We start from the raw sequence: 11,476 nt of genomic DNA, 5'->3' as shown, positions 1-11,476 counted from the left end.
AAATGGCTTTTGAATAGCTGTCCACTGTAGTGACCACTATGCATGAAAGGGTTAACTTAGCATCTAACAACAAATATTGTTTCAGACTTAATGCACTCTTATTAGAGCATTTTACTCATTAACAATTATATTACCGTATGTATTTTTTCTAAATCATTTAAACTCTAATCATCACATCCAGTGCAGACTTTTATCTGGTACAAGGCTGCACATGGTTCTGCAGCCTGTATTGGAAAACTAGAGTAGAGATTTTCCAGGCTGACAATTGATGGGTAAAACCTTGTACTCTGACACACCTGTGGCACATCGTTACCCACAAGCCCCCAGTATTGTAAGTGAGAGCAAAAGGGAAAAATACACTCCTCCACATGAGGAAAACCAGAGAGAAAGAAACAGGGAGAGACATAAACTAACACGAAGTTGATGTTTTCCCAGGGAAAAAAACAAGGCAAAATTGCATTCCCAGGCTTGTTGATGGGTCGTACACCTCCACAGTTACCATGGTAACAGCCATCCCTGTGGAGAAGGGTTCCGGCTCAATCCTGGAGGCCAGTGTTTGATTGAATGCTTGTCAGGATGCAAGACGAATGATGACGTATAAGAGCTCTACTGACAGACACACTTCACACAGAGGCACAGTTAAGACCAATAAAAGGTTGGCGTGTGTACACACAAGTGCAGGCGTGTGTGTATACAGCATGTATTAAAGAGTGGGTCAACGGGGGGTCTAGAAGGATTTTGCTGGCCTGATAAAAATATCAATGAGTCCTCACACTCTCACTCACTCCTCGAAAATACACACATGCATATTTTATGGCATGAATTCTCCAGGAATTAATGCATGCATCAATAAAATAACCCACCACTGCATTTACATGTATTAGATTTTTCCTGTAGTCCCAATTTGCATGTGCAGCAGACATAATAATACCCTTTAACAATAATGTGCAAAGGTTCACAAACAACATTTTCCAAATTGGAAAAGGATTGCTGTCATTTCTGAAGCCTGAATCATTCTCCTATTTCTTGCCAACTTCTTGCTTGCAGACACTAATACGTAACACCAATAAATAAGCAACAACATATCAGTAGATGAACATTTTGTGCACCCTAAAGATGTGCCAGACACAGGGAGACGCATTTAAACAGTAGATTATAAGAATCTGTGCCTCATAAGTGCTCTATGTCTTCCTTGCCTTCATGCAATGTGAAGTTCATTTCCAGTGATAATTAAACCCTTACCACATTTTCATTTTCTTACCTCTACTTTACATAATTATCCTCAGGCCACTTTCTATTGCAAAGGAATTTTAACAGTTGGATACTGAGGACAAAGCTACTCTCAGAGGATATGATGAATATACAAAGAAAATCGACTTTTTGGTGCATGTCTATCATCACTAGCATATGACATTCATTATGGCACTGACCGCTTCAGATGTAACAGTATTTTAACCTTCAAGCCAACATAATGTTGTAAATATTCTTTTTTTTTTTTAAAAAAAAACAGCAGTCAGCTGTTATTAGGTCACAATGACACTGGCTAACATCTGGGAACATTGTGTCAGAAAATAAGATAAGATAAAATAAGATAACCCTTCATTAATACCACAGCAGGGAAATTTGCAGTGTTACAGCAGCAAAGGGGACAGCGCAATAGCAAGAAGCATCAGTAACAGATAAATAAGTAAACAGGCTCAACAGCTGAATTCACAGTATTGCACATAGGAAATATTGATATCGAAAAAATTTTGTATATATTGATATTGCGTAAGAGTGAATTTGTCAGTTTTGGTGTGTGTGGTCTACTGGGAGCAGTGTTGTCTGTCTTGTCTGACGGCAGCAAGAAGGAAGGACCCGCAGTGTCTCTCCTGCACATACCGCGGGTGAAGCAGCCTGTCACTGTAGGAGCTGTCCAGTGCTGTCAGAGTGTCCTGTACGGGGTGGGACATGTTCTCCATCAGGGATGATAGCATAGCCATCATTCTCCTTTCTCCCACCATCTCCACTGGGTCAAGGGGGCATCCAAGGAAAGAGTTGGCCTTCTTAAGCAGTCTGTTAAGTTTCTTCCTGTCAGTAGTTGAGATGCTGCTGCCCCAGCAGACCTCTCCATAGAAGATGGCTGACGCCAACACAGAGTCAAAAAAGGTCCTCAGGAGGGCCCCCTGCCCTTCTTATAAAGTGCATTTGTATTGTCAGCCCAGTCCATTTTATTATTCGGGTGAACACCCAGGTACTTGTCAGTGTCCATTCCCTGGATGTTCACTGGTACAGGAGGAGAGTGTTTGCACCTGTGGAAGTCCACCACCAGCTCTTTGGTTTTACCTGCATTGATGTGGAGGTGGTTCCGCTGGCACCAGTCCACAAAGCCCTGGGTCAGTTCTCTGTATTCTGTGTTGTCCCCATCTGTGATGGGGAAGACAGCGGTGGAGCCTTCAGAGAACTTTTGCAGGTGGAAGTTAGCTAAGTCATGCATGAAGTCTGCAGCATAGAGGGTGAAGAGGAAGGGAGCCAGAACTGTTCCTTGGGGGCCCCCGTGCTGGAGACAACCATGTCTGACTAACAGTCCTGTATCCTTGCATACTGTCATCGGTTGATGAGGTAGTCCAGGATCCATGCTGTGAGGTGGCAGTCCACCCCTGTGCGCTCCAACTTGTCCCTCAGAAGTGTGGGCTTCATGGTACTGAAGGCACTGGAGAAATCAAAAAACATGATTCTCACAGTGCTCCCAGCCTTTTCCAGGTGAGAGAGGGATCTATGTAGGAGGCAGATGATGCTGTCATCCACCCAAATGCAAGGTTCATAGGCAAACTATAGCGGGTCCTTTGATGGGCTCACCAAGGGGCGGAGATGGACAAGCACCAGCCTCTCCAGTAGGGGTGAAACGATCACAAAACTCATGGTTCGGATCATATAACGGATTTGAGTCATGGATTGGATCATTTTCAGATCAGCAAAAAAAGAAAAAAGGAGAGACAAATAAAACTTTGCTTTCCATATATTCTGTAAAATACTTAGAGCAAGGAACTCCTGCCCATGGTCTTAAATGAAAACAACATTCAAGATGTCCAATGTTTAAATAAAATCTTAAAATATATAAAATATTCAGTGATCAATTGTTAAATTAAATTGCAATATGAGGTATGATACCTTCCTCCTTTAAACATGGTAGTGAATGAACCAATAGCCTGTGTCCACATCATCAAATCTTGATTATAACTCACAAACATGAACAAAAATCTTGTCCTGCAGCTTAGCTTGCTGAACGAGCCACCAAACAAACATTCAATGGGGAAAAGTGCAACACTAACATCAGTTAGCAGCTAGATAACTAATTAGCTACTCAGCTGCAGCACATTAAACAGCATGTGAACATACCTGCAGATGTCACTTCGGGCCATTAGATGCTGGTTTGGTCGTTGCTCTTCAAAATCCCTGTTAGTGACACGGTGTCTGTCCATGATCTCTACTTACAGCAGTTTGGTTACTTTGTCTTAAATGAGACACTGAATTTTGCAGTTAATCTGTCGTTCACATGCGTGCTGAACCATGGGGGCAATCCGTACAGATCATGGATTAACTACGTTCTGTTACATGACTACTCTCCAGGGTCTTCATGAGGTGGGATGTCAGTGCCATCGGCCTATAGCTGTTGAGGTCCTTGGGGTGTAGGGTCTTTGGCAGTGGTACCACGCAGGATGTTTTCCACAGCTGTGGCGCTCTCTCCAGTTTCAGACTCAGGATGAAAATATGCTCAACTATCCCACACAGCTGGTCTGCAGGACTTGACAAGCCCTGAGCTGTTGTCATCCTGACCCACAGCTTTTCTCACCTTGATCCTTTTGAGTTCTTTCCTCACCTGGTTTGTTGTGAGGGCAAGCAAAACTATTCATGGGTAAACAAAAAAGAAAATGACAAGCAAAATTATTCATGGGTAAACAAAAGAGACCAAATCAACAGATATTACTGCCTCAGATAAAACATTTGTAATATCAGTAAGTGACTAAGAGAGCCAGTTGCAGAAGTGGCTCACTAATGTAACTGTTACAGTACTGTTTATGACTCCCTGCTTCATTAGAGGTGGGTGGAGAGCATTGGAAGGTCACAGATTTGTGTCATAGACATACAGCCATCTTTGTGTATCGAGTGTGTGAGCAACATTTCAGCTGCAAGCCATTACAAATGGCCTTGTGCCTTCCTGCTGCTTTTAGCACTGACAGAGCTGAGATATTCAGTAACAGATATATAAATACAAAGGTATGATTTGTGTGTTTGTGTGTGCTTTCAGGTTTATTCAAATGGGAGCCTGAGTTTTAGTGAAGAAATGTGTCAGTGTAGTTAAGAACTGCACTTTTCTAGGGTTAGGAATTGTGTTAAAGATTAAGATAAGAATAAAGATTTGGTAGATAAAATGAACAAAGAAGAATACTTCACTTTACATTGCACACTGCATTCTCCAAGATCACAAAGAAACATGTTTTCTCATATGCCCCCATCTGGTCATGCAGATAGTTTTTGTCCAGTTTTATTTGTCCAAGTTTAGAGATATCTGTCGCAGAGATTTCTGCCTCTACCCAAATATAAAACAAGTGAATGGTATTTGGTTTATAATGGTTTATCTGTGGTGCACACATCATTGAGAAATTACATTAAAACATTCAACAGTAACTTGTCATCCCAGAAAAGATGTCCTGTTACTCCAAAGTTTTCATTGGAAATACTTTCTACCACAGAAATAGCTCATATGAAAACTGTTGAGTGTGTGTTCTGTGGATTATACATAGTGTAATTTGCGCAAACCATCCCATAAATATCTACTTGTTTTTCTTTTTTATCAAAACATGCCTTGTGTGCTGCCTGAAAATACTCCCTGACTGCAGCTGTGACAATAATATTTGTGAAGTGAGATCATTTTCTGGAGACTTTTGTTTTTTTCATGAGGGTGTCAGATGACCAGTGAGTACAGTGTAACATAACACATATACTCATGCAGGGACACATTTGCCACAAAGAAATAACAAAACAAAGTAAGATTATTAGATTTTTTTCCTTCTGTCACATGATTCGAGTAATCAAGATTGTCAGAACACTTGTGCAAATTAGTGTTGACTGCTGCAGTGTGCTCTCATCCATCATCCAACCTCCGCATGCTAACTGATCACTGCATTACATGACCATCACACTACTTGCTGCTTTAATTGGCATCGAGAGTTGCTGATGGACATAAACTGCTAATGTAGGTTAGTTTCATGTGAACATAATTTGAGGGGAGCTGTATAGTGATAGTGGTGGGCATTATTTATATGCCTCTTTGATGTTATGAGATTAATGTAGTCAATGGGTCAGTGGAGGGCTTTCAAAAAGATAGATGAACCTGAAAGTGTGTGTGCATGTGTGTTAGATACCACCTATAAATTGTGTTTTCTCAGAACTCCATCTGTGTAAATGGTGCCGATGGTCAACAGAAAGTCTGCAGTCAGCTCCTTCACCACAGGAGGATGGAGACACCAATGATTTCCATGGAGACAGGGAAAGAGAGAGAGAGAGAGAGACTGGTAGTGTGTAGGGGTACAGAGATAGAGGGAGGTGTGTGTATGTTGGAGGGGGGTAGGGGGTGCGGGTGATAAATGAGTCTACACCATGCTGTCATTTGTACTTTGGCATCCAGTCCAAAGCACAATTTAGTGTAAAATATTACGCTGGCCCCTTCAGATGACAAAGTTTAATGCTGATGTATGAATAGACAGAGACTATCCCCAGCTTCTATTGAACAGAGGGAGGTAGCTATTCTTCTCAAAGGGCAATTAATTAGTGTACACACAACCGCTGCACAGAGTGGACACTGAAAAAGGGCAGCCATAGTCTGATCTTGTATGTGTGACAAAATGCTGGCAAGTCAATGTAGTAATCAGCGATGCTGGATGATTAGAAAAACTAAGAGAGGAGGCGGGAACCCAGAGAGTTTGTCAAAACACTTGCAGATAAAAAATAGCATTTTGACATGATGCATCATATACCGTATCTCTGACATTAACATAATAAGAGGATGTAGATAAAGAAGAAATCCCTGGACCTGTGCTGCACACATTTCCTGAGAAAATGTTACTTCTCATTTCCAAGAGAGATTACCTATGCAAGTTGTTTTCAGTTATTTTACTTGTAAAGGGATTGGCTGTATAATTAATTTAAAAAGCACTGCCCATAAACTTTTTCAGTTAATACAATGTATAGCAAGAGATGCATTTTTTCAATTTTTCTCATTATTATTTCACAGTTTTTTTTAAATTCTTTTCTAATGTTTTAAAAATGCACATAAAGGAAAAGTTGTGTGCTTTTGCATTAATTGCTACAGTAAGTAATGGTTCATCAAATTACTAATGTGAAAGAGGTTGCTTGTAGTAATGAACCCACAAGAAATTATCACCTGACTGCAGTTCTTCTCAGTTCTACATGGAGCTTTTTAGCATCTTTTAACTCAGTTTTGGTTCACTCTCACTGTTCTCATCAGCATTGCTTCAAGCTACAGCAGGCAGCTGGTTTCAGTGAAAAAGCTCTAAAAACCCAGTGTATGCTTTACACTATATGGCAGACAGACTTTTCAATGTTAGCGACTAGCTAGTTAACATACTGTAGTGGAGATGCAGATATCTCCCGGGAGGTGGTGGAGACCAAAACAAAGCTATAAGGAAAGTGATTATCTGACTTACATTCATCAAATGACCAGAAACACAACAACAAATGAATGCTTATCTTGCTCAAAGTCAGCAAAGCCACTGTTTGCTAACGTACATGTCAGTGTAACGTAGGTGATAATATATCAGTTTTGTGTTTACAGCTTATTACACTGCCTCCCAAGTGTCCAAAAAATCTATTAATGCAGGTTTAAATGATATAATGATTTAAATTTGAAAGATTTTTTTTTTCATATTGCCTCACAATTACAACTTGTCTAGTCTCCTTGTTCTAAATGCTGGACAGTCATGTTGGAAATTCCCCTGGGACAGTGGAGTGAACATAGAGGTCATTGTCACCCTTTGTAAGTAGAAAGATCTTACCAAACCAGTTTACTTTGACCTCTCAAACTGAATGAGACTTCATGTGCACAGGTGTGAGGATGTTCTGTTAGTGTGAGACATATTTTCCACTTTATATAACCAAAACATTTAAACAGTTTCTAAAATTACTACATTGCTGCTACTAACTCAGGTGCTGTGCACCAATTCCTATCAGCCACTTGCACTTGAATCATCTTTTTAAAAGTGCAGAGAAAGCATGACAGCTGTCTTTAACTGCAAGAGGCAGCCAAATTCCTGTCTGGATTGGCATTCGCTGCAGCTGTGCAACTTCAGCTGTCACCCACCAAGAAGGTAAGCACTCCAGTTGTAAATGTTCATTATCGTCATAGTTTCAGATAAGCAGTCTAATGATGTGTTCTGTTCTCTCTCTCTCTCTCTCTCTCTCTCTCTCTCTCTCTCTCTATCTATCTATCTATCTATCTATCTATCTATCTATCTATCTATCTATCTAGTAACCAGTATATAATAGGGTATATGACCTGGTCGACAACCCAATACATTTTCTGTGTTCTATTGAACCTCTCAGCTCTTTTTATGGTAAAGGAGCTGAAATGCCGCAGTCAGGGAATTTTGAAACAGGATATGAAACCTATTGTGTACCTACATTTTAAGGTTCTGCAGAAGAATGGTGAGGCTGTAAACCTTATCTCCAGCTATTATTTTCTCATTCAACCTGTAGGAATGTAAGTACAATTGTTTTCTAACATATCTTGTTCTAGGATTGCAAGTTTTTTGAATGGGGAATTGTTTTCTCTGGGTGTGTTCAGAAACACATAATCCCAGTTAGTGTAACTGTTTATTTGGTGTCAGGTAATGGATATCTTCCAGATTGTGATAAAGCAGTATATTTAGGTGGAGAGAGACCGAAGAGAGGTTCATTAAGCCAGCCAGAAGTTCAGAGTAACATTCAAATCTACTGAGAGGTCCTGTGGGTGAGGTGACTCTATTTTGTTTTTGTATAGAAATTTCATGTAATCTCTGATTCAGCCAGAATGCTTCTTGCTTCACTTATATTTACCATGACACACTTAAAAACTGTTTATAAGTGAGGTCTAACAATATTGTCTATAATTTATATTTTACTTCAGGTAAAATGGTTTAACTTAATATTCAGATTGTGTATGTACATCTCAATGAATGTTGCAAACATATTTCTTGTTTATTAAGATTCATTAATGCAAATTACTCTCCCAACAGGTGTCTCACTATTTGCAGCCATGATCAAATTGGTAATGTGTAACCTTTTGTATTATAAGTCCAAATTTTTCAATGTAAATCTGTGTTTTTGACATTTTCTATATACATTTACAAGTTCTATATACACAGTATGTTCTATTCTGTGATCCTGACCTTTTCCATTTTCTAATCTCTCTAATAGTTAAGTGTTGCCATTGTTGCAGGATTGCTTATTGGTAGGTCCATCTCAATAACAACAATAATCATCAATAAACAACGATCATATGTTCAATTCTTACTACTCTACAATATCTATCAGAAATATATACAATATACAACATCCTATGATTATCTTTATCAGAAAGCCACCAGCAGGCTGTTGATGGGTCAAACTCAGTGACATCAACGGATGAAAAACGTAAGACCCTTCACTGTAGTTTGGTAAAATTCCTACCTTTCCATCCATCTAATCATGAAGCTTTTAAGACAAGCAGAGCAAACCTCTTTTTGTTACATGAGAAAACTTTAATTAAGAGAATTTTAATTTAATATTAAATCAGGCATTTTTAACACCTGCACCACTGTGTTTTTGATGTTTTTGTTTCTGTTTTTCCATCAGGTTCTTGTAACGTAGTTGTAAAGTAAAACTGTTAAAAATATCTTCTTTTTTCATACAGGAGCAGGTCTTTCACACCTCCTCCCTCCTGTTAAGCTAGGTTAGAGATTCCTTCAAGTAGTTATCTTGACATTCAAAGCACAGACTAAACCATTCTGTGGATCATTTTGTATGGAAAGGTCTAATACCCATTGTTTTTTAAACTCCATTCAGGGTGGCCCTGCTACTATCCCACCCACATTCGTAAGTTGATTACACCTTTTGTTTTTACAATTACGTTGCATCTGTCTTTGTATTTGACGCTCATCTAGACCAAACCACAATATGTGCAATTAGAACGATTTCAAATGTCTATTGCTGACAATTTGAATACCTTTGTCCAGAATGCTGGACAGACTGGTTTGACAGAGATAATCCCAGTGGAACTGGAGACTGGGAGACCCTCTACAATCTTCGTAAGGAGAACCCAGGAAAGATCTGCCCTAAACCAGTGGATATCGAGGCCCAAACTCTTTCTGGTCTCAGTGTGACTACAGCAGGTGATCTCAACACTCAGTAAGTACGGTACCAGGATGAATAATTTGAATGTGTTTCATGCAGTGATTCATATTTTTCGTATTGATCTACTGAATGTGTTGCATTAATGTTGTTTGTTTGTACTTTTCATATTCTATTCTACTGTATTTTATTTTGTACTTGGTAACCACTGAGCATCAGGATAACACAGCGTACACAGCAACACATTTTATGCAACTGAACAATTATTAAAAGGATGCAATATACACATTTATGTTAATTGTTAATTGGGTCTAATTTTCTCCTATTTAGAGAGTGTCCTCTCATTTGTCAGTCACAATATTGCATGTGTAATATCCAAAATGTCTTAAAACAATCAGAAAAATGTTTAAGTATTCATTGTGTTTTATTCCACATGCATCTGGCAGTCCATGCAAATAAAATGCAAGCAGTTTATTTCAGTAAGTATCACTCTGTGTTTCCTCTTTCAGATCAGACCCATCTGTAGGATTCATCTGCAAAAACAAGGACCAACCCACAAAGATGTGTAATGATTATCGTGTTCGTTTCAGCTGTCATCCCCCTTTCTGCGGTGGAGGAGGTACTGTATGAGCACGTTCTTTATGTTGCTAATGCAAAGTGGATTTCTCCTTCTCTTTCATTGTTTGTGTGCGTAAGCATTCATTTACGTTGGCACTTCGGCTCGGCAGTTTCCCACTAGTCACCCTCTTTCTCTTGATTTATTGCTCCTTGCAGTATGCTGGACCAAGTGGTATGACCGTGACGATCCCAGTGGAACTGGGGACTGGGAGACTTTGAGTGCTCTGAAGAAACAGTACCCAGGACAAATTTGTGACTTCCCTCTGTACATAGAGGCTGTTACCACCGATACACTGACCCCAGCCATCTCTACAGGGGAGATCTTCCATCTGTAAGTTGCCTTATAGGGAAAGAATGTAAAAGTTTACATGAAGTATTTTTTAAAAATTCACAACTTCTCAACATTGACAATTCTTTACCAAATCTTTGTCAATGGAACTATTCCTTAAACAGTAAATGGAAACTTTGTTGATGAATATTTACATTACATTTGTTGAAACTTTAATGAGCCCATAGTATCTGAAACTTTTAAAGCTAGCTGAAATGTTACTTCATTCTTGTTCTAACAGCTTTAAATGACAATATTTTTACAAAATAGATCATGTTGTTGTCATATTCAATATTTATGGTTTTAGCAAAGTACCTCGTTAAAAAGAAATTCTTGTTTGAAATTTTTCGAACAAATAAAAAACATTTTGCTTTGAATAGCATACTGACTCACTAATCTCTTTGAATCATTTTTCAGTTACAACCCAACTCAGGGATTTGTTTGCCGCAAAAAGGACCAGAAATCTGGCACGTGCCGCGACTACAAAGTTCGGTTTGGGTGCCCATGCAAATATTAAGCCCTGCCTGATAACGATGGGGAGAGAAGACATTCAGATTCTTATTACTTTAATTTTCATCAGATGTTTTTTTTCTTTTCTAATGTTGTTTTTTACTTGTTTTTAATGGGCCTTTTTCACAGTGGACATTTTGACTTATAGCAAAAGCACAGGTGTTACAAATAACATTAATGATGGCTCCGTTGTATTCGAGCTTCCCGTTATGATGTCATGATGATGTGACAGTGCGCCAGCATGCACAATACCAGGACCCTGAATCCAAAGCAGTCAAATGGAATTCAGCAATAATTCATTTTTTTGTTTGCATCTGTGCTTTTCCTACCTGGACACTTCACAATGTCTTCCATGCTTTATCAGTCTATCTTTTCTTTTTAGTGATTATGGAATCATTATCTTATATGATTACTGTAAGGATCAAATCAGCAGCAATAAAATTACTAATAAACAGCAAATCTCTTTTGTCATTATGTTCCACCCATAACAACTCTACCCAGCTGAAGGTTTTACTAACAAACTCATAGGCTTACATGAAGTTATGGTTTTCTATGAGACTTATATGTTTTTAACAGATGGTGAGAATTAATATGGTATATTGACGGTAGGAGGTGCTTAACAGTAGTGCAGTGCAACAGCAGTATGGGAATGTG

At 39.0% G+C, this 11,476-nt stretch overlaps 1 protein-coding gene across 3 annotated transcripts; it reads left to right on the top strand.

Moving 5' to 3' along the window:
- Positions 1-7,020: 7,020 nt before the first annotated feature.
- On the top strand, positions 7,021-11,263 carry LOC121882652 (mucin-5AC-like). Of its 3 annotated transcripts, XM_042391049.1 has the most exons (12): positions 7,021-7,367; positions 7,689-7,759; positions 7,887-8,008; positions 8,274-8,305; positions 8,455-8,488; positions 8,614-8,670; positions 8,930-8,968; positions 9,082-9,111; positions 9,252-9,423; positions 9,876-9,985; positions 10,141-10,315; positions 10,730-11,263. In XM_042391049.1, the coding sequence occupies exons 4-12, from the start codon at positions 8,294-8,296 to the stop codon at positions 10,827-10,829; spliced, it is 729 nt and encodes a 242-aa protein (XP_042246983.1). In that variant the 5' UTR covers positions 7,021-7,367; positions 7,689-7,759; positions 7,887-8,008; positions 8,274-8,293; the 3' UTR covers positions 10,830-11,263. The 3 variants fall into 3 exon arrangements, with proteins under 3 accessions (XP_042246983.1, XP_042246984.1, XP_042246982.1); XM_042391050.1 differs by lacking the exon at positions 7,689-7,759; XM_042391048.1 differs by having other exon boundaries at positions 7,689-8,008.
- The last annotated feature ends 213 nt before the right edge of the window (positions 11,264-11,476 follow it).

This window comes from Thunnus maccoyii, chromosome 17 (assembly GCF_910596095.1).
Source record: "Thunnus maccoyii chromosome 17, fThuMac1.1, whole genome shotgun sequence".
Lineage (NCBI taxonomy): Eukaryota > Metazoa > Chordata > Actinopteri > Scombriformes > Scombridae > Thunnus > Thunnus maccoyii.
This window is presented reverse-complemented; position numbering and strand designations above follow the sequence as displayed.